Here is a 21,195-nt window from a genome sequence, read left to right as displayed (position 1 = left end):
CTGAGGATTCTTGTTACTAAGAGCAGCTATGGTGAGTGTTTGTGCAAAATCCATAGAAAGTTAACAGTCATTATTGCGTAAACTGCATTTTTATAAGACTTTTTCTTTTCTTCTGGGGATTGCTGCTAGCCTAGACTTGTGGACAAGTCGTTAAATCGGCCCCACGCGCTGAGATAGTGCTCCCCCGACAACACTGCTCTCGCGCGAACTCACTGCATGCTCTCGCGCGAACTGATGGCTCCCCGATTTTAATGAGGAGTCAAAATCGGGGAGCCATCAGTTCGCGCGAGAGCAGTGAGTTCGCACGAGAGCAGTGTTGTCGGGGGAGCACTATCTCAGCGCGTGGGGCCGATTTAACGACTTGTCCACAAGTCTACTGCTAGCCTGATGTCTAGACACTTTGTGCACTTTCGTTATAACGTTGTTCTTGTAAGCCCACATACATCTGATATCATTTGCCAGATATCATTGAGAAAGCCATTTGCGTGATAGATTTGAATGTTGTCTGGTACAATGACGTGCTTGATCACCAGTCAACATTTAGGTTTGAATGCCCCAGACTATCGAGACAGTTGCTACGTCACATGTTTCAGGGCAAGCTTTTGCATAGTTACGTAACAGACGGTGAACACCAATACACAATTCTGTACGGATGGTGGCACACCGGTCTGCTCATCTGGAGGTTGCTACACAAAGCCTTGACATAGCAACTGTCTCTGTATGCTAAGGAATTCAAATGTTAGCGGCAACGTGTGACTGAGCAAGTCATTGCACCGGACATTATTCAAATTCAATTCGCAAATGGTTTATTCTACCACCTTTTTATAACAAAAGACCGAAATATGATTTTGGAGATAGTTTTGATTTTGTTGTTGTTTGAAATGATGATTGGAACACCAAAATTAATTTACACTGAAACAAATAAAGAAAGAAACGAGGAAACAAACAAACAAACATGAAATAAAAAAATGAACGCAAAAGCTGTGTTTGAATTGATGACAAGGTACCAACGAAGCAGTCAAGTTTAATTTTTTAACGTGACAATCTGGCGAGACGAAACTGTCGTGTAATTGAAAATAAAAACGCCTTTCTCCGGATTTCGGCCAGAGAAAAAATAGATTGTAAAAATTAGTTTTGCAAACAAATACTGTTGCAGCAGTAACGGTAGTTGAAAAAAGGGAAATACAAAAGCAAAACATTTCACGGCATCATCCACGACAGGGCCGACAAAATGGACAACGACAGGGGGTGACCAGCGACTATGACGACATACGACAACAGCGACCTAACTCACTTACTTACAAGTCTCGCGCGTTATAATGTAACATTTTACTTTTAGTCCCTTCCAATGTTTGCCGATAATATGACTGTATCCAATACTTTGTTCACCAAGTTCGCCATTCTGCGGCTTGTTAATTTATGTTCATTTGTTTACCTTTTCACGTTTATTATCTGATTTATATTTTGTAAATTTGTATCTTTATTTTTGTACTGTTGGCCTGGTTTTACACAATAGCTTATATAAAACATCAGCACAGTGCTGAACGTTGTATAAATAAGTATAAGTGTGGCCGTGTCCGAATTGGCGACTTTGGCTACAGCTACGGCTAGATCAGCGCGTCTGTCATCAGTGTTGAAGAATAGCAGACGCGCGCGCCCTAGCCGTAGCTGTAGCCGAAGTCGCCAATTCGGACACGGCCTAAGATTATCTTCAAGTACGCGCTAATCCTCAAATCAGATTGGCAGAATGGAGTGGTGATAAAAACCCATATTGCACGGCTAATATCACTACCATGCGTCTTGTGTGTTCTATGTGACGCGCCAAGTTTGCTTGAAGATAAATCCATAGATATAGAATTAAAATATATGAGATAAATTCGTTATCACACGCGCGCTCGTGGAAATACGGAAAATAAAGCGCGTCTGCGTCCCATATCTTATTTTGTATTATTATTTAATTTTAAATTAAACACTTTCGCTCATAGTTATTTTTAATAATCAGATTTGAAGCGACTGTTATTTACGGGAGGCCAACAGCTGTATCGTCCAGAGATTAAATGAGTGAGAGAATAGATGAACATCAATTCTTGTTTTATATAAACGAAAACGTACACAATCACCAATCACAAATGGTTATTCGTAAAATAAAGACACCATCAAATAAAATTGATATTTGTGAATATTGTAAAATCGCTAATGTGTTTGTGTCGATTTTGTGTCGAGTTTTTAGTTTGTGAAACCCTTAAAGACAGTGGACACTATTGGCAATTGTCAAAGACCAGTCTTCTTACTTGGTGTGTCTCAACATATGCATAAAATAACAAACCTGTGAAAATTTGAGCTTGATTGGTCGTCGGAGTTGCGAGATAACTATGAAAGAAAAAACACCATTGTCACACGAAGTCGTGTGCTTTCAGATGCTCGATTTGGAGACCTCAAATTCTAAACTTGAGGTCTCGAAATCAAATTCGTGGAAAAATACTTCTTTCTCGAAAACCACGTCACTTCAGATGGAGCCGTTTCTCTCAATGTTTTAAACTATCAACCTCTCCCCATTACTCGTTACCAAATGAGGTTTTATGCTGATAAGTATTTTGAGTGAGTAATTACCAATAGTGTCCACTGCCTTTAAAGGCACTGATGGACGACTACTCAATATAACTGTTAGCATAAAAACTTACTTGGTAACGAGCAATAGAGAGCTGTTGATACTGTAAAACATTGCGAGAAATGGCTCCCTCTGAAGTAATGTAGTTTTTGAGAAAGAAGTAATTTCTCCCTCACATAATTAAATACTTCAGATGAAGTCGTTTAGATAAGCAATGCAATAAGAATATGTTGAAATACACCAAGTGAGAAGACTGGTTTTTAGACAATTACCAATAGCGTCATGTGTATTTATGTAAAATATGGAAACACTAATTCACTGTTTTCTCCAAAGAGTTGAACGAGCAGTGCCATGATGAAAGGCTCATAGTCCCTGATGTCCTAGACTGGACTGACCATACATTTAAAGGATTTTTGTCCTTTTTTTGTTTAAATGTCCATAGATTTACATTAAATTTACAGGGTTTGAAGCTAATGATAGTGGAAAGCGTCCCTTCAAATATTACTTACTGAGGTGCTGTAGTTTTTGAGAAACGAGTAAAACAATGTCATGAAAATACGTTTGTACATGCTTAAAATAATTATTTTCATGACATTGTTTTACTCATTTCTCCCAAACTACAGCACCTCAACACGTAATAGTTATCAGAGAAGCTTTCTACTATCATCATCTTCAAACTGTGTTAAAACAAGTTTAGTCAAAATATGTGGACATTGTGTTTTTTGTCTTACAAAAATTACATACACCCTTTAAAGAGGGAATTAGGTCCCATCAAAGGGGTGTATTTGTTTTTGAGCGGACTAAAATATTTTTCACTCATACTACATCCTGTACAAAGAAGCCGTCACGCTTCTCAGATGCAAATTTAGGGTCATAACAAACCGATCCCTTTTTATAGAATTCAAAGGGAAATATTTCTAAAGACTTTATACAATCGAAAATGATTCTTGCTTTCTAACCCAAATGTTTTTATTACCATGATTATACAAAGTGATTATCAAACGTATACCTTCCCTTTAAAGCCATTGGACACCTTCGATACAGTTTACAGAAGATAGTGGTGAAAGACTTCTCTTGAAATATTATTCCATGAAATGCTTCACTTTGTGAGAAATCATTAAAACAATATCAATTTTCGATACCGAGAATTACAGATTTATTTTAAACAGTATGTCATGACACGGTGAAACGTGCGGAAACAAGAGTGGGTTTTCCCGTTATTTTCTCCTGACTCCGATAACCGATTGAGCCTAAATTTTCACAGGTTTGTTATTTTATATAGAAGTTGTGATACACGAAGTGTGGGCTTTGGACAATACTGTTAACCGAAAGTGTCCAATGGCTTTATGAACCTACTTGAATGATGTAAGCTTTTATTTCCATGGCAATGAACAAAAAGGGATTGTACGAAAGGCTTTGGGACATAAAGCCCCCGCGCGGTAAATGTCAGGTCGGAGATTGTTTCAAAATTATTACTCAGTTTTAAAGGTGTCCTGCCGTCGTGTGAGCGTTGTGAGCGTAGTCTGCTTTTGGTTGGACATGGAAACATTGGGGTGCATTTAGGCAAAATGGAGAGCGAAAAAGGGGAGAAATTAGGGCAACACCAAATAAATTACACCAGCTTTTTTCTTAGAAAACACTATTAAAACACTGGTAGGCCTTTAAAAACCTGTACACTTTGTTTCACTGTGGACCACCATTCATTGACGGGAATGAGGAATGTGTGTGTGGGCAGCGTGTTTTCCACAACGAACATAATTAAGCGTGAATTACCGGGGTCGCTTCGATCATCATTCCCGTTCCGCTGATTTGAGAATCCCCGAAACAATTTCAGAAAGCTACGCGAAAACCTTTACACCTTCGTTTATATTTAATACTGTTATTGCAATCAAAATAAACAACAAGAATGTTGGTTTGTTTTCAATTTGGATTTTATGTTGAACTGTATTTATAATTTTTCATAAAGAGGGGGAAAAGCTTGTATTTACTGTTAAAAGTATTTTTTGATGGACAGAAGTATTTTGAGCATGAGTATACAGCAACAGACATAAACTGAGCTCCATCGCCAGATCGGAACTAATGAATTTGCCCAATAGTAATTTCCAATCACTCATAATTTTTTTTTTTTTTTACCCAAGATGATTGCGGCATTCAGACATATAATAGCTTTAATCATCCGGGTCCTTTATGTAAAAGATCAAACGGATTATCCTGAACCAACTTCTACTTAATGACATTTCTGCCTTTTGTGAAATATTCCTCTTAACTTAATAAATCATATATATAGTAATAACTACTTGTTCCATCTTGAAAGAACCATTATACCTACGATCCTCCCGTTGGATTGAATGTGTATGGAATAAATTATTTATTTCATCTTCCTGACGATGCATGTCGTCTGTAGCGGAAGGGAATAGGTCGATTCCCGAGTACAACAAATTAATCATTCAATTTATTTTTGTGATTAGGAAGAATTGAGGATTGATTTTCAGTTCGGTTTCTCTGACTCTCAAAAGGTTATCACGTATACTTTAACTATTTACGTAAATATTTCAGTAGTATCTGACGGGAATGACACAGTTGAAAATATACACGTAACAATAGATCTTTTCGCAAATACCGGGGCGCGCACGTAAAGCTTGGAATTGGGTGCATTGTGGTCTAGCTGGTATCCAAATTTGATCCATATATATCCCACAATGCACCTCATTCAACAGTCTGCGCTTGCGCATTGGTATTTGCGATAAGGTCTATAGTATGTACACACGTCTTCTGATAGCGCCCTCTTTTGAAATCATCCTGCTTCAGCCCTTGTGTTTTCCTTGGGAAACAAAATCTACATGGGTCGAAACGCCAGGCCACTCAACTACTTTTTGCAAAATGTAAACCCATTATAAGCTGCTTGATAATTAATTTAATATTGTCCAATAGTGTGCTCCTCTGGTTGGTGGCTTTCAACATGCAGTATTTTGGGTGCACCTCCCCAGTAGAATTCGCCCTATGTTGATGAAATGTGTAAAGGGTTATTATTTTCCAAGATGGCCAGTGTTATCTTTCATGTTTTTTTTTTTTTTTTTGGATGAGCGTATAGTTCAAAGGCTAGGAATGACTAACCTAACCACAATTGAACAGACAATTTATTTAGTTTTAGCTGTCAGATAGTGTTTTGTCTTCAAGAGGCCGATAAACCTTTGAATGTTGTTGTGGTAATTTTTTGTTCATGAACAAAAAATACGAAGCGTTTAGCATTGGTTGCTCATGTTATTGAGAGCGTGTGGTGCACCCCTTCCAAACTGGAGAAAATTGTACAACTCTGACTGACTGGAGAGTCGATATGACGCCCTCTATCGTTTGTACTCCACTTGATGTGAGTTTGACAATCGGTAAAGGGTGCAGTCGTTTAGCTTCCCTGGGTCGACACCGGTCTGCCCCCGGTACGTTCGAATAGCTTTGACGTCATCGCAGGGGCTCACCCAGGTCAGCCCCCAGTGCCCTGCTTGTGGAGTGGGTCACTTGGGGGGCTGGCCCAGGTTCACGACGTCACTACGAGAGCGGTGAGTGGTCGTTCGTTTAGCTCTTGTCAGGGGCTCACCCAAGTGAGCACCGCGGGGTAGACCCAGGAAAGCTAAACGAACGCGCCCTATGCAGGCATTGGTCTTACATGTCCAATGATTTCATTGGCTACAATGATTTAATAAGCCACTTCGGAATGTCAGTGGCGCATGTCTGTTACTGCTGACAACGGACTTTGTCTATCTCCCGTAACCTTTTGACAAGACCCGCTGGTATTGTCAAAAGGTCACGGGAGATAGACAAAGTCCGTTGTCAGCAGTAACAGACATGCGCAGCTGGAACTCCGAAGTGGCTTATTGTTAAACGTGCTGTTTCGCAACAAGCTCAGGAGAGGTGTGTGATTGTCACAGACCAATCTTCTCACTTGGTGTATCTCAACATTTACGCACAGAATAACAAACCTGTGAAAATTTGAACTCAATTGATTGTCGAAGTTGCGAGATAATAATAAAGTTAAAAGACACCCTGTCACAAGAAGTCGTGTGCTTTCAGATGCTTGATTTCGCGACCTAAAAATCGAAATCAAATATTATAGGAAAATTACTTCTTTCTCGAAAACTACGTTACTCCAGAGGGAGCCGTTTCTCAAAAATAGCATGATTGCTTGTTACCAAGAAAGTTTTCATGCCAACAATTTCTTTTTAGTAACTACCAATATTGTCCAGTGCCTTTAAAATAACATCCATTTCTGCAAAAAGCAATTACGTTGGTGTTATTTTAACACCCTATGGTGTTAATTTGATTCTCTCTTCGGTTTCTATAATGTGAACACGGTGTCAGTGTTAAAACCCCAGTGTTTGCAGTTTAGTAACTTTCAGCTTGAGGATTTATATTGCACAACAAAATACAGAAATACTTGCCAACAAATTCAATTGAATGAAACACACGCCCCAAAGGCTTCTGCGAATTGGAAAGCTGCTATGTTGAATCAATAATTATTATAGGGTTGTTAACTCGAATGACGCAACAATACATTTTGACTACTCATAAGACGAAGTCGTCACTTTTCAGCGGCATTCGAAATCGAATGACCCTTTTTCGCACGAAATAGAAAAATTGCGCTGTTGTTAAATTGGCTGTATTTGCCGAGATTGACCAAGGAGAAAACATACACTTTTGACTGGTCTTAAAACTAAATAGAATAACCCTTTTCATTCGTTTTTTCCCCGCAAAATAGAATAGCGTATTGTTAAAATTGGCTGCCCATTAATTGCCGAAATTGACAGAGAAAGCCTATACAGAGATTATAAGAGCATCGAGTAGCATGTATAAATAAGTGATGGCAATAGTTTAAAAGCTTCTGGAATTAGGACTACCTAATGCGAAATCACTTGTCTGAATATTTTACATGACATTGCCATGGTGATGAAACAGTACACAAACCAGTTGATGACATCTCTGTCGCAGCGCAAACTACTGAGATAAACACTGCGGGTATGTTTCACAGTTCAGTTCACTTCAGTTTAAAATGGCCTTCTTATTAAGAATTTAACGAATCGTGACGTTGCTACTCAACTTCAGCTGAATTGTCTACACTCTAAAAGCCCCCGGATCTGAATTGAGCTGGATCCCGACTCCATTAAGGTCACCAAGAGCTATTTCCGGGTCAGGTTAACCTGAAATAGGATTACAAATTGGATTTCAACTCGGATTCAGCATCATGTTGACCCATTTTTACCCATTGCTTATTCTGACGTTAAAGATTCCGGATCACTCTGATTCAAAGTTGGTCAGAACCCACGTGACCCGATCCGGGTCAACTGACTATTAAGAAGGTTATAGAGTGCTTGCTGATGGACAAACTAAGCACCTACTCACTGAACATTGTATAATGAAGACACACAGAATCTGTCTGTTGAATCTTAGCCGGGTCGGTCGAGTCGTTGAGCTGACAAACTTTCTGTCCTCCTTCCTCGGTGATTTTGATGTTAATGGAGCGGCATCGAGGCTCCCTGATGCAGGCGAAAGCACAGCTAGGGATGCTTGTGATGACGAACTCATTGATGACGTGATCAACGAGGCATGAGTTGAGAGGCAGCGGGTTTTCCGTCATGGCGAACCGGAGATACCGCGGTCTTGGGCGGCACGGCCGACCACCGGTGACGGGCCGACCGTCAACATTCGTACTGGCGGTGCCTTCAGTGGTAGAGGGAATAACTTGCGGGCGTTTTACACAAACAGTTGGGAACAAGTTATTACAGGTTCTGTTATACCATTTACCAAACCAGTCCTCTTGAACCTTTCCCCACACGTACCCAGAAAGACCTGCTTGGTTCCAATTGGGATCCCAATTAGAAAATGCTCCCACTTCGTTCGCCTCACCCTCGCACTCCCATCGCTTGCCGGTTTGCTTGTAACTGCAGGCAATCCAAGTGTAGTCGATGGTTCGAACCCTTGCCATCTCTGCCACGAAATTGTTTTCTTGGGCCGAGTATGGAACCACCATCTCACTGTCCAGGTTGAGGCAGGCCGCCCGGGCGTCCGCCCAAGTAGCTGGCCGCATGAATAGGAAACAGGCGTCCCCGAAAGACTCCCAGAACGACGGGCAAGGCGGTAGAACAGATGACCCCGTCATCGATACAAGCGGCCCGGTTGAACTGACGACCAGGATGTACACGAAAAACATTTTTGATAAGTTGCTACGGTCCTATATAAGAATAAGAAGGTTTTGCGGTAAACACGTGAATGTCAATTAGTGTTGGTTCTAAAAAAAGAACCGTCGTTATCTAACGAACCAAAGTTTCGATCGTTATGCTCGGATATGAATACTTAACTATTTGCCGTGACTTAAAAGCGATCCGAAGAACCAATCTCGGCAAAACACAGCGTTGATTTCCTCTATTGAATAGTAAAATGAGGTATCCTTTAGAGCTCTTGTTCACATAACCTTTGCACCACGATGACAATCTGAACATACACAGCCACACCTTAAATGTAAAGATGCACTACACGCAGTGGGTCTTTTGTCTCAAACTGCTGATCCACACGGTTGAAAGTCAAAGTGCTCCTGGTTTAAACAGTGTTGATACAATCCTAGTTGTACCCCGAGTAGATTCAACTTCAAAGTGCTCCTAGTTTAAACAGTGTTGATACGATCCTAGTTGTATCCCGAGTAGGTTTTGGTCACTACAAGTCCGGTTATTTTCACAGTTAACCCAGTGCTGTCCAAAGTTTGTTTGAGTTTTAATTTTGAGTAGATGTATTAAACATTTGCAATCGATATAAGTGCGTTAGTCCTCCAGCTTCATAAATAACCACAGCAATAATGAAGAACTTAAACAACCTGTCAGTCCAAGCCTGAGCCTGCATCAAGAACGTGGTAAATCATTGATAAGGCTGAAACTCCACCCACCCTCCCCAACTTGTCATTCTGTGGATAAGTTCCCCTGCTTACGTTTTTAGTAGGTTTTGTCTAGGACTGTGATATAGAATAAGTGAACCGTATTTATGCCTTTAACATCCTTAATGTGTTCATCTGTTTATTATGTTTTAATTTTATTTAACTTAGCTTGTCAAACTGTTTTTTTTTACATATATAAAAAAAAAAAATTATTCGTTAGTTTATTTATTCGTTCGTTCATTTATTATTAATTTGTTGTCCCTGTTTATTTATTCGCTTTTATCTATTTATTTATCCATTTTGTATCTATTTATTGATTCACATTGAATTGTTTAGGTTTCCCCGCGTGGCTTTATTTTTATTTAAAAAAAATATATAGTATTGCTTCAACTTGGCTGATCATTTGCCGAAATTGACCGAAAAAACCTATATAATAAAGATTATAATGGCGTCGAATAATTTCAGTTATAGGAAAGTGACGACCAATGATGTTTAAAGGAACACGTTGCCTCGGATCGGTCGAGTTGGTCTTCAAAAATCGTTTGTAACCGGTTTTTATAAAAATGCATATGGTTGGAACGATGTCTAAAAAGTAAAATACACTTATCCACACAAATTTGCCTCAAAATTGCCTGGTTTTCCTTTTATATACTGGTGTGCAGAATGACACGGTCGACCATTATGGAAGTCAAATAATATTTGACTCCCATAAATGGCCGACCGTGGTAGTCGACGAGGTAAAGGGAAACCCGTGCAATTTAGAGGCATGTTTGTGTGGATCATTGTATTCTACTTTACAACATCTTTCTACCCATTTGCATTTTATAACAAACGGTTGCAAAAGCTTTTCAAAGACCAACTTGACCGATCCAAGGCAACGTGTTCCTTTAAGAGCTTGTGAAAACAAGACTGAACTTATACGCAGTCACTTGAATAATTGAAATGAAAATGCGATGGTTTTTAGACAGTGATGAAAACAGAACAAAACAATTTATGAGACTCTTGCACTAAATTAGTAGAATTCGTGGTTAAAGTTTCAAAAGTTACCCATAGTTTTTAATGTTTATTTACGTTCATCTGACGTCCTTTTATCTATAAGTTGTCGTTGAATAGTGGATTATTTCATGGAATCGTTTATGAAAAAAAAATCCGGAATTTTGTTTTGAAAGAAAACAAATGTGTGTGGAAATTTATATTTTATGCGGAGAGCCCATTAACACGATCATCCATGCGTGCTTGTTTTGGTGCAATTTCAAGAAAAAATATTTCATCAAAATAGAACTACACTAGATAGTCGACATAACATTGGAACGCATTGTTCCGGTCCATGGCAACCCTTTGCATGAATTATTAAATTCTCCATTCACAGTTGACTTGTAAAATGTTAAGTGTGATTAATTTTTGTTCTCTTCAATGTTGTTTTCTTTCATCACCATGGTAATGTGAACAACTAATAACTTGGCAATATTAATCAGTAGATGGTCGTTTGATGACAGGTAACGGCCTTCACAAAAACCTCTTTTGTTCACTCTGATACAAAATATTAATCACATACACAAATAACCGGTGCACTTATTGTTTCCTATTGTTCCCTTCTGGGCCCAATTTCATGGAGCTGCTAAGTACAAACAATGTTGCTTAGCATGAAATTTCTTGCCTGATCAAAATAGTATTACCAACCAAATGTCCATATGTTATTTATTGCTTTTTACTGGTATTCAGCTGCTGTTTGATTATCCTGAAAATCACATGGAAATTTCTTCCTTGATCAAAAGAGGATTACTGTTTTCTCCGTCGATAAGTTTTTATTTTATTGTATTATCCTTAAGGCATTCCTCGTATTGTCCCACCCGCCTTCCCCTTTATTTCTTTTATTCACTGCGTTTCAGGTATTTACACTGTATTGCTTTGGAATGTCCAGTATGCCCCGGGTACCAAGGTAGTGGGCGTTGGCTGCTTAGTAGATTCTTGGAGTGAAGACCGTTGGGCCATTTATGTTCCGGTTTCCGTTGAGTTCTGTTCGAGTTTTGTTTTAGGTCTGCTCATGTAATTTTCCGTTGTCATCTCCCGTAATTTTTACATCAGAATGCCGCAGAATTACGCAGCAAGCCCCAGAATGTCACAGAATGCAATGACGCAGCAAGCCCCAGCATGTCACATAATGCAATGACGCAGCAAGCCTCAGAATGTCACATAATGCAATGACGCAGCAAGCCCCAGAATGTCACATAATGCAATGACGCAGCAAGCCCCAGAATGTCACAGAATGCAATGACGCAGCAAGCCCCAGAATACCACAGAACATTTCCCATGTGTACGGACGAAGTTATGAGTTTCCCCCGGCAATGGGGTAAGTTTATTATAATAATAAGTAATTTCGCTGGTGTGATTTGTTGCTGAATTTGTCTTGGAAGTGTTTAATGTTTAAGTTTCACCATTTCGGTTTCCGGTTATTGCTCGTTTTATTACTGTATCTCGTTTTACATTTAAAGTTGTATTCATTGGACTGATACGGTTCACTTTTGTCTCCCTCCCCTTAAAGCCAGTAGACACTATTGGTAATTGTCAAAGACCAGTCTTCTTACTTGGTGTATCTCAACATGTGCATAAAATAAGAAACCTGTGAAAATTTGAGCTCAATTTGTCATCGAAGTTGCGAGATAATAATGAAAGAAAAAACACCCTTGTCAAACACAGTTGTGTGCTTTCAGATGCTTGATTTCGAGATCAAGTTCTTTGAAAATTACTTCTGTCTCGAAAACTACGTCACTTCAGATGAAAGCCGTTTCTCACAATGTTTTATACTATCAACCTCTCCCCATTACCCGTAACCAAGTGAGGTTTTATGCTGATAATTATTTTGAGTAATTACCAATAGTGTCCACTGCCTTTAAAGTCACCAGGAAGTGGTATTTTTTCAAAATAAAGCTTTTTTTACTAATATATGTGTTTTGATGAGTGGAATGTGAATAAACAGTTAACTAAGGTTTTAAATGCTAAGGTTCTTACGTTATTTACAAATTTAAGAGTAGACCCCGACCCGAGAGGGCGCTGATCGTGACGTCAATCGAGGCAGACTTTGCCTGTAATGCGTAGAGTAAACACAATTGCAAAGTACATGTACGGACCAAGTCGTGAGTTTGTACGTTTCAAAAAAAGATTTTTTTGTTTTTTTCCGGCAATGCCGACCAGGTGTATTGCTGCTGATGCAGAAAAACACTTTTTGAAACGTACCAACTCACGACTTGGACGTACATGTACTTTGCACGTGTGTTTACTATACGCATTGCAGGCAAAGTCTGCCTCGATTGACGTCACAAAAGGGGTAGGCGGAGTCAGCCCCCCAAACAACTTTATATATTTTTTAAATATATAAATCGTGACAAACAATTACTAAAAAATTTTTTTTATTGTTCGTAAGTATATACTCTTATGTTTGAAAGGAAAATAATTATATTTCCAGGTGACTTTAAGCATTTAATAATGTTTATTTAATAAGCATAGCTTATTAAATAACACGAAAATGCACACTATTAAATTAAGCGATTTATGTAATTTGTTATTTATAGTTTCACCTGTGTCAATTTTACTACACCGAGTGCAAAATAAATGGGAAAACTCATAAAAGAAGGTCTATCCAGTCCCCTTGATGCCGTACATGTGACAATTACCAACCAACTTTCCATTTTGTTGCTCAGTGCTTGTTACTGATGTTCAACTGTTGTTTGCTTATCCTGAAAATCACATGGAAATTTGGCTGGTCATCCTGTTTTTTTATCCGAGAGGGAACAAAATTCATGCTAGGGGTTGCCACGGACCGGAACATTGCGTTGCCAATGTTGACTGTCTATTGTAGTTCTACTTTGATGAATTTAATGTTTTCTGAAATTACATCCAAACCGAGCGCGCCAGTTTTCGAGTTAATAAAGCTCTGCATAAGGGAGGGGGGGGGGGGGGGGGGTTCGGGCCTCATCTACTCCCGGCTCTCCCCGTTCATTATGTGGTATGACCAAGGCATGAAGAAGTTAAATACCTAAGAAAATATGGAGATCTAAACCGAAAAGTAAATGTGTATCAGCCCGATGGTGTCATCAGACCTCCGTATAATAGTATTTGTGAATCGACTGTGAACCTTCGTGTAAAATGAATGCTAGGTCAACGGGAGATTGACAATTTCATAGAGCTGCTACTAAGCACACAAATTATTAAATGTTTAGCATGAAATTTCTTCCTTGATAAAAACGGGATAACCAAACACCGCAACCAAGTTTCCATGATCGTGTGTGTTGTATATTACTTGTTACTGGTATTCAGCTGTTGTGCTTATCCTGAAAATCACGTGGAAATTTGGTTGGTAATTCTGTTTTTCTTAGCAGCTCAAATCGGGCCGATCGTGGAGACGATAGCGGAAAGAACTTCATACTTCCGAGTTCTAGGAGTATATAACGTATGCATCTTATTTTGTCTTATACTGTTACGTTTGGGTTTACATGTTTTCACCATGCCAAAAAATATATCACTACGCTCAAAAAACACATAATTCACCAAAAGAAAACGCTTAAACCAGGGCTCAAAATCCACATAATGAACAAGTTAAGGAGGGGAAGTGGGTTCGGGCCTGGGAAGGGGGGGGGGGGTCGGGCCTGGGGGACGGTTTCGGGCCGGGGGGCTGCTAGCTGTTTCTGAACTTGGCATCTCTTCGTCCCGTGTCCCCCCCCCCAGCAGAAAAAAGCTTTTGAGAGTTCCTATACACTACCGTAAATAGTAAGTATTTTTCGTGTATTTTTTAAAGTATTTATCAATTAGCACTGTATGCTAATTGATAACGTGCACCCGAGAAAACAGAGCGTCGAGCTCGTTCTTTCCAAAAATTATGCCCTCAAAAAATTCTATAATTTGAGAGCAAAAGTAAAAAAAGACATTCATATTTATATATGCATACAGTGTAACAATTCCGTGCCCCACCGAGGATCATTACTGTAATGGTCTGTTACTTCTCGTGATCTGCCCAGTCATTTGTTGCTGTGTCGAGCATACGATTCCTCGTTCTGCTCAGACGGCGTTTGCGTATAGCTTTGCGACACCACCTTCAGCGAACGGTAGTAGACAGCCGGTGGGTCCGGTCGCTCCATCGGACGGCATGGATCACCGCGAAGAGCTGGATATGTCGACGTCCCGTCGAGTGCGGGGAACGCCCAGCAGTCTCCCCTCACCACGGGTACCAGATATAGGCCTACATTGAAGCCTAAGTTCGGAAGGGAAAACAGGCCAAAGCTCTAGTACGCATGCATGTACGATTTCTCTTTGAAAGTGTACACATTTTCATTCCCAAACATCGATTTCAAAACCTTAAACTATTTCACCTTTTAGAATTGGGCCATATTTGAGTTGGCAGCTACGGCTACTACTGTTGCTCAGTGACGTCACATACTTCATCGCATGATGGCGTGGTCATCAAGTCGTAGACTTAGCCGTGTAGCCATCAATTCGGACACGACCCTACGTCCGTGCCTTGGTTAAAGGCAGTGGACATTATTGGTAATTTCAAAGACAAGTCTTCTCACTTGGTGTATCTCAACATAATTATGCATAAAATAACAAACCTGTGAAAATTTGAGCTCAATTGGTCATCGAAGTTGCGAGATAACAATGACAGAAAAAACACCCTGGTCACACAAAGTTGTGTGCTTTCAGATGCTTGATTTCGAGACCTCAAATTTTAATTGGAGGTCTCGAAATCAAATTCGTGGAAAATTACTTCTTTCTCGAAAACTATACGTCACTTCATAGGAAGCCGTTTCTCACAATGTTTTAAACTATCAACCTCTCCCAATTACTCATTACCAAGTTAGGTTTCATGGTAATAATTATTTTGAGTAATTACCAATAGTGTCCACTGCCTTTACGATTAGAAAGTAGCACAACAAATAAAAATTTGACATTTTTAAGCTTGTGATTGGTAGCTCAATCTTTAATTTTTTTTTGCAATACGCTTGTAAAACAAATGGCGCACCCAACTGTGCCCCCTAAAAAGACGCCTTTATTTGCCGCAGATGGACAAACACGGGTTGTTGGTTGTTTTTTTTGGCCCTCCGTTGAAAGCTGTCTACATTTCAACCTGTGAGAAGATTTTTCCTTAGGATTTTCCGTTTGTTAGTATTTAGACTGTACATAGAGTTAGTGAGCAGTTTGCAACAATGAAGTTTGCTCTTTATTGATATTCCTTCATATCTTAATTATGACAAAAGTTTACTGAAATGCTTAAAAGTCGCAAATAAGCTTTACAAATTTTGCTAGGCAAACAAAAAGAAAACCATGACGGGAAACCTTTATCTAAAATTGATAACAAACTTCTGAAAATTTAAGTTCAATTGGTCCAATTCAGATAAAACTATTGAAGGCTAATTTCCCACCATGGTCATAATTTTAAACCATTCTAGCAGCTTTTTAAAATCTTTAAAGTTTTTGTTCTCACCTACGATGTAAGGTCAAGACAGAACTAGTACGGCATATGTAATGGGTTTGTACCTTCGATGATACACGCATTGCATTTGGTACACAGTCGGAGTATGTCATATGAAAGATATTTGTCAATAAGGCCATCGTAGATTAATTTTGTCCTTCAAAAAATAAGTGGAATAATGCTTTTAATTTTCCTATTTGTTTCCTTTTTTTATAAGGACAAATTTGCGATGCCCTTTAGCCAATTATCTTTCTCTAGACATACTCTGACTGTGTTCCAAATTCAATGCTTGTGTCATCAAAGGCACAGTTCCATCCTTAGTTCCCCTGTCTGCCTCAAAATATTAATATTCAAACGTCAAATATTGTAATATTTAAAAGATCAAAATTGGTGCAGTAAAACTTTCAAAATGTGTGTGGATAAAAATTTCTTTCTGAAAAGCGTAAATAGTAAAGCGAATAATGATATGATATTCCTCTTATTTATTTGTCCCCAAGCCTTGAAGCAAAATGCAAATGAACATTTAGCAGTCATCATGATGTTTGTTTCTTAATTTGAGAGAAATCATTCAAAAACATTTCATCTGAACGAAACGTTTCTCAGATTGGGTGACTATTTGGATTATTTTTTGTTAACTGTGCACTTCGGCTTTTAGCCGCTGCGGCTGTATTGAAGTGTTTTTAATAAATAAACCATGAATATAATATTCTTCCGGACAAAACCACTCTAGATTTTCGGCGATGTCCCAAAAACACTACCACCCAATTGAAATGAATTCTCACATGTTAGTTGTATATACTTACACTTTCATAGCATTAAAACAATTATAACAGTTCCAAAAATCATGATTCGCCTTTAAAGTTTTAAGCAAAACCATTCCAGTCGACGACTTCTTAATAGTCCTACGGGAGAATGTTATGGCGAAATGTTCAACCCAAATGTCATCAGAATAAATTGAGAAATAGTCAGTGTTTTGATAAAAATCAGTAGGCTCATCACTACGGGTGGCGTTGTTCAGTTGGCAAAGCAGCGTCTGACCGTCCCGCATGATGTTGAAGGAGCGACACTGGGGCTCGTCGGCGCAAGCCCTGCCGCAACCGACGACGGTAGGCGTGGTCAGCTCCGTGATGTTGTGGTTGACCAGAGACTCATGTAAGAGCTGACCATTCGCGCCAATGGGGAAACAATACTTGGGCTGACTGCTCGGGCGAATGATGCAGATCGCTGGAAAATGATTAGCAGAGGCATCACATGTTACAGGCAACCATTTACCCAGTGCGCAGTCAGGCTCTCCTCGGTTTACACACAAAGATGCACAGCGTTGCTGCTCGTTGTGTACCTCTCTAAACAAGTTAGTGAAGTTTTGTTTCTGACCATTGCAAAACCATTGTTCCCCGTCTTTGGTGCAAGCAATCCACAACTCTTTAACGTTCCCTGCCAACTCGACGAACCATTGATTTTCTTCGGCTGAGCGAGGAGCTGCGATTTCACCTCCCAGGCTCTTGCATCTTTCCTTGGCATCACTGTACACTTCCCTCTGGTCGGTGAAGCGGTAGCAGGAATTGCCCCAGCTCCGCCACTTGCGACCTGGGTCGCAGTAATTGTTGACGGACGGGCTGCCGCAAGTCTGTCCAAACGCCGTGATAATGACAGCCAAGATCACCAACTCACAACTGCCGCAACCGGACACGGGCATTTTTCTTTTGATTAAAATGCTGACAATTCTCCTGCATTCAATAACTAACAAAATTTCACTCCGATCCTCTTCGCTTGAATGTTAAAAGCAAAATGAGCAATGCAAATTCCACCTACGTAACGAACATTCTGGTAAGTCTGGCAAGGAAAGAGGTGTCACAGAACATAGCGTGCATTACTAATCAAATTCAATAAACACTATTGGACCGGAGTTACGTCGTAAAACCTTTAATAGGAATTTGTATAATAGCCCGCTGTCCAGAACAAAAGCGGTAGAGCAAATTGATGTAGCTATACCGGATCTGGTCTTTAAATGTTTTCGACATGATAAATTAGGTGTTTCGCGATGATTGGATAAAACACACAATAGTTTAATATTCATTTACACTTATTAATTGGTTAATAATTTACTTGACATTGTGTACTACGCCTACACATAGTCTGTGACATCAATACTGTACTTTTCACCAAAACAAACGGCTCTTTGTGGCTTCAGTTGTTGATGACTATTTTTGAAATTCTAAGTAAATATTTAAAGTGTAATGGGTCATAGATTTTTTGATATATATAAAAATGTAGCTGAAAGGGTCTATGTACTTTTTGTAGGACAAAAAAACACAATGTCCACAGATTCACATTACAATTTGAAGATAATGATGGTAGAAAGCTTCACTGGAAATATTAGTTGCTGTAGTTTTAGAGAAATGAGTAAAGCAATGTCATGAACATAGTTTCATGAGACGAAAATATTTTAGCTTTTAAGAGTCAGTTCAGGTAAATAATTGACATAGTTGCTCACGGTCAAAAAATAATTTTTTTTTAATACTTTGTGAGTGGAAGGGCCTTGGGGTGCAAAATTGCATTTTCAATTCTATATATAGCCCGTTGCCATGGTTACGGCTCTTTTTGTTTTTTGGCAATTTTAGGCCGATTTGGGGGTCTGAAAAACTGGTTTTTAGCTCATATTTACAACTCCACCCCACCAAAATGCAACATTATTTCAAAAAACCTAGTATATCACTACAAAGTATCATCCTTGGCCTTCCTTGAGAAAAAAATGTATTGCTTTAAATATCACCCTTGTGCTATTTTTGCATCATGCATTACAGTATGTTTTTAGAACTTGCAAAATCGAAATTTTTACCCTATTTTTGGAACCCAAAATGTCAACTTGCCAGGGGTCTCAGAAAATTTTCTTTTCGGCTGTTATTAGGGCCAACATTGGTCTTTCCATATCTGGTGTCAAAAACTTGGGCAATTGTATCCTGTTGTGACAGTACTGCCTCAAACTAGACTTTTTTCCCCAAAACGTGAAAAATTCCTTTTTAAGGGTCTTTTCACATAATATCGACATACGTGTCCACGGTAAAAAAAAAAGGAATATTTTTCTTATACTTTGTGGATAGTAGGGACTTGGGGTCCAAATAAACAATATTTACATTTCAAATCATAATATAACACGTTGCCATGGTAACAGTTCATTTGTGTTTAGGCCACTTTAGGCCGATTTTGGGGTCTGAAAAACTGTTTTTTTAGTTAATATTTACAACTCCACCCCACCAAAAAACAAAAATATTTCATAAAACCTTTTACATCACTACAAAGTATCATCCTTGGCTTTACTTGAGACAAAATAATATTGCTATAAATTTTACTCTTGTGCTATTTTTAGAACGTGCATTAGAGTATGTTTTTAGAACTTGCAAAATCAACATTTTTACCATATTTTTTGCCCTCAAAATTTCATTTTTTCAGGGGTCTCAGAATATTTTCCTTTCGGTTTTGATCAGGGCCAAAATCTGTCTTTTTATTTCTGGTCAGAAAAACTCGGGCAATTGTATCCTGATGTAACAAAACTGTCTCAAAAATAGACCCTTTTCCCCGAAAACATAGGGGTCTCAGAATATTTTCCTTTCGGTTTTGATCAAGGCAAAAATTTGTCTTTTTATTTCTGGTAAGAAAAACTTGGGCAAGTGTACTGTCTCAAAAATATACTTTTTTCCCCAAACAGAAAAATGCATTTTGAATTGTTTTTTCTTCATATTGAATTTTCTAACATTAAAAAGTAATAATTCTATCAATCTTGCAGCTTTTCCTAAGCACTAGTGGATTACCCAACATTGATCAGGAACTGTTGATGACCTTATTTTATAATTTGCCCGGCCCAGCCCCAATCATATTTCTTGACATTGCATAAAACAATGTTTTGTGAATAGCGCCTTTTTTTTTAATGTGTTCCCTTTCGGTTGTTATTGGTGTTTTCATGTCTTCTGGGTAGAAACACTGTGTTTATTGTATCATGTTGTGACTGATCATGCCTTAAGTATAGTAATTTTTCCAAAAACATTGCATGCTTGTTAAAAATCTGGCACTGTTTCCATGCCCTTTGAGTAATGAATACAAAGTTTTTATTTAAACATACATGGTATCCAACCAAAAATGTGACTTTCAAAAAAGAGGCGCTGTTCACAAAACTTTATGCAATGTCAAGAAATATGATTGGGCCGGGGCCTGGGTGGGGCCGGGGCGGGGCAAAATCTAAGATTTAGGTCATCAACAAGTCCTGATCAATGTTTGGTAATGCACTAAGCCTACAGAGTGCTTATGAAAAGCTGCCAGAGTGATGGAATTATTAATATTACTAACTTCTTAATGTTATAAATTCAAAATGAAGCAAATATTTCAAAATGCATTTCTCTATGTTTTCGGGGAAAAGGGTCTATTTTTGAGACAGTTCTGTTACATCAGGATACAATTGCCCGAGTTTTTCTTACCGGAAAAAAAAGACAGATTTTGGCCCTGATCAAAACCGAAAGGAAAATTATCTCAAGGAAGGCCAAGGATGATTCTTTGTAGTGATATAAAAGGTTTTTTTGAAATAATGTTGCATTTTGGTGGGGTGGAGTTGTAAATATGAGCTAAAAACCAGTTTTTCAGACCCCAAAATCGGCCTAAAATGGCCAAAAAACAAAAAGAGCCGTAACTATGGCAACGGGCTATATATAGAATTGAAAATGCAATTTTTTGTACTTGCACCCCAAGGCCCTTCCACCCACAAAGTATAAAAAAAAATCATTTTTTGACCGTGAGCAACTATGTCAATTATTTACCTGAACTGACTCTTAAAAACGTATTTTCATGACATTGTTTTACTTATTTCTCAAAAACTACAGCACCTCAGCAACTAATATTTTTTAGGAAGCTTTGTATTATCATTATCTTCAAACTGTGTACTAAGTTTAATGTAAATCTGTGGACATTGTGTTTTGTGTTACAAAAAGTACCCAAATCCTTTAATGCTGATTCATAGACGCGATTATCAAGAAAGACATGTAGTCTCGTTAGAATTAATTTATTCAGCTGAACACCGCGTCTTATACTTAAAGGAACACGTTGCCTTGGATCGGTCGAGTTGGTCTTTAAAAAGCGTTTGTAACCGTTTGTTATAAAATGCATATGGTTAGAAAGATGTTTTGAAAGTAGAATACAATGATCCACACTACTTTGCCTCGAAAT

General features: G+C 38.7%; 1 protein-coding gene across 1 annotated transcript; it reads right to left on the bottom strand.

Moving 5' to 3' along the window:
* Positions 1-15,706: 15,706 nt before the first annotated feature.
* Positions 15,707-17,832, bottom strand: LOC117294834. Its single transcript, XM_033777369.1, has one exon. It carries the CDS (start codon positions 17,678-17,680, stop codon positions 16,784-16,786), a length of 897 nt encoding a protein of 298 aa, XP_033633260.1. The 5' UTR covers positions 17,681-17,832; the 3' UTR covers positions 15,707-16,783.
* Positions 17,833-21,195: the final 3,363 nt, after the last annotated feature.

This window comes from Asterias rubens, chromosome 9 (genome assembly GCF_902459465.1).
Source record: "Asterias rubens chromosome 9, eAstRub1.3, whole genome shotgun sequence".
Taxonomy (NCBI): domain Eukaryota; kingdom Metazoa; phylum Echinodermata; class Asteroidea; order Forcipulatida; family Asteriidae; genus Asterias; species Asterias rubens.
Note: the sequence above shows the minus strand (reverse complement) of the source record. Positions and strands in the feature narration are given on the sequence as shown.

What these genes read in the sequence shown, in the direction of transcription:
- LOC117294834 (XM_033777369.1), bottom strand. Translation starts at nt 17,680, where the DNA reads ATGCCCGTGTCCGGTTGCGGCAGTTGTGAGTTGGTGATCTTGGCTGTC.